A 5,055-nucleotide genomic window follows, 5' to 3' on the forward strand; every position below is an offset into this window, starting at 1 on the left:
CTCAGCGGCTGCTCAGCTCGGGCTGGACTCGAACCGCTGTTGCTCAGAGCTCAAACTCTTGAGCGAGCTCTTAACCAACTGAGCCACTCGGCTGGCCCCTTCATTATTTTTTTATATACAGTAATTATACAGTGTAATATTGGGGTTTGTGTATGTATGCATAAAGCATGATATAGTTCTTATTCTCAAGGAATTTAAACCCTTATGCTTTATGTTTTGAGAATTAATGTTCAGGAATTTATATTTCAAAACGAGTTAAAAATTTTAAAAAGTAGATGCTATCCAGAATTTATTTCTTAAAGTTTTATGTTATGTATATGACATCTATGTAGGTTTCAAAACCTGTACTTTTGGGAAGAATGAGTAAATATAGAAGTTTGAAGGAGACAGATACTGGTCAGTTCAGTGGCACTGTTACTGTAGAAAATACTCAACAGCCCAGAGCAACTAAGAAGCCTTCTTCATCTAAAGATAAGGTAAGCTTGTGTGCCTTTGGGAGACATCTGTTTTTTAAAACTTTTATTAAATAAAAATTTCAAAAATATACGAAAGTAGAGAAAATAGTATAATAAACTCCCATGTACCCATTTCTCAGCTTCATAGTTATTAGCTCACGGTTAATAATGTTTTATCTGAATCTTACATTTTCCCCCTCTCCACCCCAGGTTATTTTGGAATAAATCCCAAATGTATCATATACTTTAATGTGTTTCTCTAAAAGATAAATACTCTTTTTAACTACATAATCACAGTCCCATTATCATACCTAAAATATTAATAACTTCTTTTTAGCACCAATATCTGGTTATTTAAATATCTGCAGTTGTCTCATAAATACTTGTTTTTTGTTTTTGCTTTTTAAAGTGTGTTTGAATTAAGGATCTAAAAAAGACCAATGGATTGCAGTTGATTGACGTGTCTCCTAAATCTCTTTTAATCTACAGATCGTTGTTTCCTCCCCACCTCCTGCCTTTTTTTCTTTGCAATTTATTTCTTAAAATCAGCTCATTTTTTTTTTTAGCAGTTCCTCACATTCCCACATCAATGGAAATTCATTTTACTATTGCATTCATATATTGTTAACAGGTGCCTCTGTCTCCTTTATTTTCTCTCTAAGGCTGTTCGCTCTAGAGGCCTAATTAGGTTTAGGTTTGATTATTTATTTAATATTTGGCAAGAACACTTTTTTTNAGCTGTTGTTCAGCATCTTAGCTGTGGATGGCAGTGTCACTGGTCCTCATATGTGGGATCCGAACCGGGGCCCTCTGGCGTCCGAAGCCAGTTCTTAATCATCGCGCCACTCAGCCGGCCCATGCTTGCTTTTTTTAGACTGAGAAAAATACTTTAAATCCAAGAGAGAACCTAAACATAGGAATTTTGACTCTAATTCCAAATTCTTTACCAAATAGGAGAATTGTGCATTCATGGAATTTTAGAACTTGAGGAAAGGACATACTTAATTTTTTTTTAATTCATTTTTTATAGATCAGAGAGCTGAGATCCAGTGTACCTTGTTGTTTGAAAGTCCTTCTCTTATTTATTGAGAGGATGAGGCTGGAGTTAACTTACTAACCCCATATTAAAAGGAAGACAGACTACTGCTTTGAAAGAATAGATACATACTAAATTCTTATTAACTTTGTTTTATAGAGAATACAAGCTAGCATTCTAAAAGCATTTAACAACCCAACTACTAAAACTGCTGATGATGAAACTAGGAAAAAAGTCAAAGGTATGTTGACTCTTTCACTGTTAAACCTTTCTACTAGAAGAAAATATTAGAAGTTTATTTTCAGGGGGAAAAGAACTGAGCATTATATGAACTAATTATCTCAAGTAGTGGCCTTAGAATGAAAGTACGTATACTTATTCCAGTGGCTGTAAGATGGTGTAGTGGGTCATAGAAAATGTTAGGATGTGTCCATGTGAATTATTAAAAATAAAACTAATATCAAATATACAGATTGGCACTGTGCCCTTATGTGAACTATCCCTAAGGGACACTTGAAAAGGACACTCACTTGGAAGTTCACTGTCATCATGCTGTACCATTTTGCAGTTGAAGCGTGCTTGGGTAACTGGGTTTATCTATATTATCTAGTTTTAACTAGAAAAATGCTTAAGTGCTCCAAAGATTCCTGCAAGGAGACCATTTATTGAAGAAAGTACTAATAGGTCAAGCGTACATGTCTACTTTATTCCTATGTTGGCTCTTCATCAGCTGCAATATGAGGCAAAGATAATGATTAATCAAAGCTGATCACTTATAATTATCAATATTTACATGTGGGCTTATATTCCATGTCATTAGTGATTTACCTTGTCCTAGATGTATATTCTGCCTTGAGATATTATTAACTAATGGTAATATGAAGTCATTATTTTTGCAAGACATTTAAAAATATTATTTGTATTTTATTTATTCTCCTTTCTAGCTTCTGTGTTTTTGTAGCATTATATGTACATGCTACAGGTCTATAATTTATAAACAAATATACACACATTGTGATTATGTGTGCCAAAACTTTATATGTAGTTAAGGGTTCATGATTTAAAAAAAATGTAGATTTGCAAGCATACTTTGTTCTTTTATTTTGAGATAGTGCCATCTAGTGCATGTTTAGAATAACTGCCCAGTTTTTCTTTCACCTCTTTCCTGTTTTGTCATCTTTTTCTATTGTTAATCCCTTGTATAATTTTTCTTAATGAAACCATAATTTCTAAGTAGTTATAATTAATAAATGTTTATTGATACATCCATATATGTCTGCTCTGTCATTCAGTGCTTCAAATAATGTTTTAAAATGGTTTTTAATGTTGTTGGTGTGAAATTTGAAGGTAGAGACTCAAACAGGGTAGAAGAAAAGTTTGAAAGAGGAGTGAATACGTTTGTTAATATATTTCACCCCCAATGTTTATTATGGAAAATTTCAAACTTTTATTAAAGTAGAGAGAATAGTATAATGAAGCCCTATGTACCCATCACCCCACTCAAACTACATTCATTTCATGGGGTATCATGTTTCATCTGTTTTCTCCCAACCTCAAACTATTGTGAAGCAAATCATAGGCATAATTTCCTTTGATTTTAAATATTTTTCAAACAGAATAATTTTAACATTTTTTATATAACTGAACAGTTTTATATATATATATATAAAACAGTTATTAATTGCCATGTTGAATCTTTACACTATGTGTGTTTACTTGTCTCTTACTGCTCTGTCATTTCTAGTTACTGTCCTGGCATCTGTAGCCCTAAAGGCATAATCTCCTTTCCCATCCCCCTACCTCTAGGTTAGGCACAGGCTTTAAAGGGTTTAATGGCAGCAATTGAGGTATAGTAGGAATAGTGATTATTGCTCTACTTATTTTACCTCTTATGAGCAGTTTGTTATTACTTGGAGACTACTGTAGCTGATAGTCACACTTTCTCAACAAAATTGTAAAGGAGAAAGACATAACATCCTAAGTAAAATACATTATTAAATGTGGTACTGGACATCTGCCTTAGATTTCTTTGAAGTCAACAGAAAAAAGCATGTTATATTGTTAGGTTGACGGTTGACATGTTTTTTATATTAAAAAGTATTATTTTTGCAGCATATGGAAGAGAAGGTGTGAAAATGAACTTCATAAATCAGATCTTTATTGGTGAATTAACTAGCACGGTGATGTGTGAAGAATGTGCAAATGTAGGTACTTTGAAATTCACTTCAACATGGAATGGATTACAGTCATGTTACTTATTGTTTCCTTTCACGTATAATCAGCAGTCATTTATTTTTATATGTGGCAGATGACTACATAATAGTTTTTGAAAGTTTGCTTAAACTGTGTTTTTTACTCCTAGAAAGTAAATATAATTTATAATTTTTTAAAGTAGACATGTTATTTTTCCTCTCGAGAAGCCTGTGAAATTCTCCTAGCGTATTTTAACATGCTTGAATGTGTCAGCTACTTGTTTGTATTGAAATAAAAGAGAAGGCTCTGTGAACAGAATTACTATGTTATATAATTATGGATTGCCCTAAAATGTAATTCCAATAGAAATCATTTAATGTAACATAACCTAGGGTAACCTACCACATTTGATTGAAAGTTTACTTTTATAGGGCTATGAAGTTATTTTTTTAAGTAGACTTGACTCATCTTTAATGATAATTTTTATTTGGAATGCCATCTGTACTTTAACAGCAATTTAAAAATATATAAATTTTTATAGGTTTTCAATTGCTTGATAAAGAATATTTCTGAAAGTGTGTGGCTTAGAGTATGACCAGTTTAAACTTTTGTCAGATTTTATTGTAAAAGAGAGAGTTTTTATGTCCATTTTTCTGTCCCAGATTATGGAGTACCTTTCTATCCTCCCTAGTCGTATACAATCAGTATTATAGTATAATATCTTCTAGACTGTCATGTTGAAGCACAGACTGTCTCAACGTATTACTTAGATTTCTAATAACATAGAAGTTGATTTCTCTCTCAGAAGATAGAGACTATCTTTTAAAACAGACTATGCTAAAGAATCTATAAAGCAGTCAGATTGGTTTTTTTCATGGCTGTTTCTTAACATTTCACATTTTATTTATGTTGTGACACTGATTTCACCAAAAATATATTTATATCTTTAGTTTAATCATTGTTATACTATACAGTTTATTTCTAAGTTACTTTAAATATTATAGGTTGGTCATATTGGCAACATTATAAAATTTAACTGAGTTGTATTGAGTTGTATTTATTAAAGTTTTGGGTTGTCTTGTTTAAGTTAACAATATTTGCTGCTATACGCAATTAAATCGCTGTTTGTTCCAGGAATGTTTTTTAACTTAAAATTTTAAGTTGCCTGGAAAGTTTGATTGCTTTAAGACTTTATGAAGCTACATTGTCTGTATTAGAATTCTAACTGAACTTCGCGATGTTTTCTTTTAAAGATCTCCACAATGAAAGATCCTTTTATTGATATTTCACTTCCTATCATAGAAGAAAGGGTAAGGAGAAAAACTTAATAATGTCTTTTGTGAGGGGCATTTATTTATTCATATATGTAGA

At 31.8% G+C, this 5,055-nt stretch overlaps 1 protein-coding gene across 1 annotated transcript in view; it reads left to right on the top strand.

Annotated features, from left to right (window-relative positions):
• The window catches only part of USP45 (ubiquitin specific peptidase 45), a 72,902-nt gene that overhangs the window by 49,062 nt on the left and 18,785 nt on the right, over nt 1-5,055 (top strand). Inside the window, exon 10 of the mRNA XM_019643640.1 lies at nt 333-476. Within this exon, the coding sequence (XP_019499185.1) occupies nt 333-476 (144 nt within the window). The remainder of the gene's footprint in view (nt 1-332; nt 477-5,055) is intronic.

The sequence above is a fragment of the Hipposideros armiger genome, unplaced genomic scaffold (assembly GCF_001890085.2).
Source record: "Hipposideros armiger isolate ML-2016 unplaced genomic scaffold, ASM189008v1 scaffold_81, whole genome shotgun sequence".
Classification (NCBI taxonomy): Eukaryota; Metazoa; Chordata; class Mammalia; order Chiroptera; family Hipposideridae; genus Hipposideros; species Hipposideros armiger.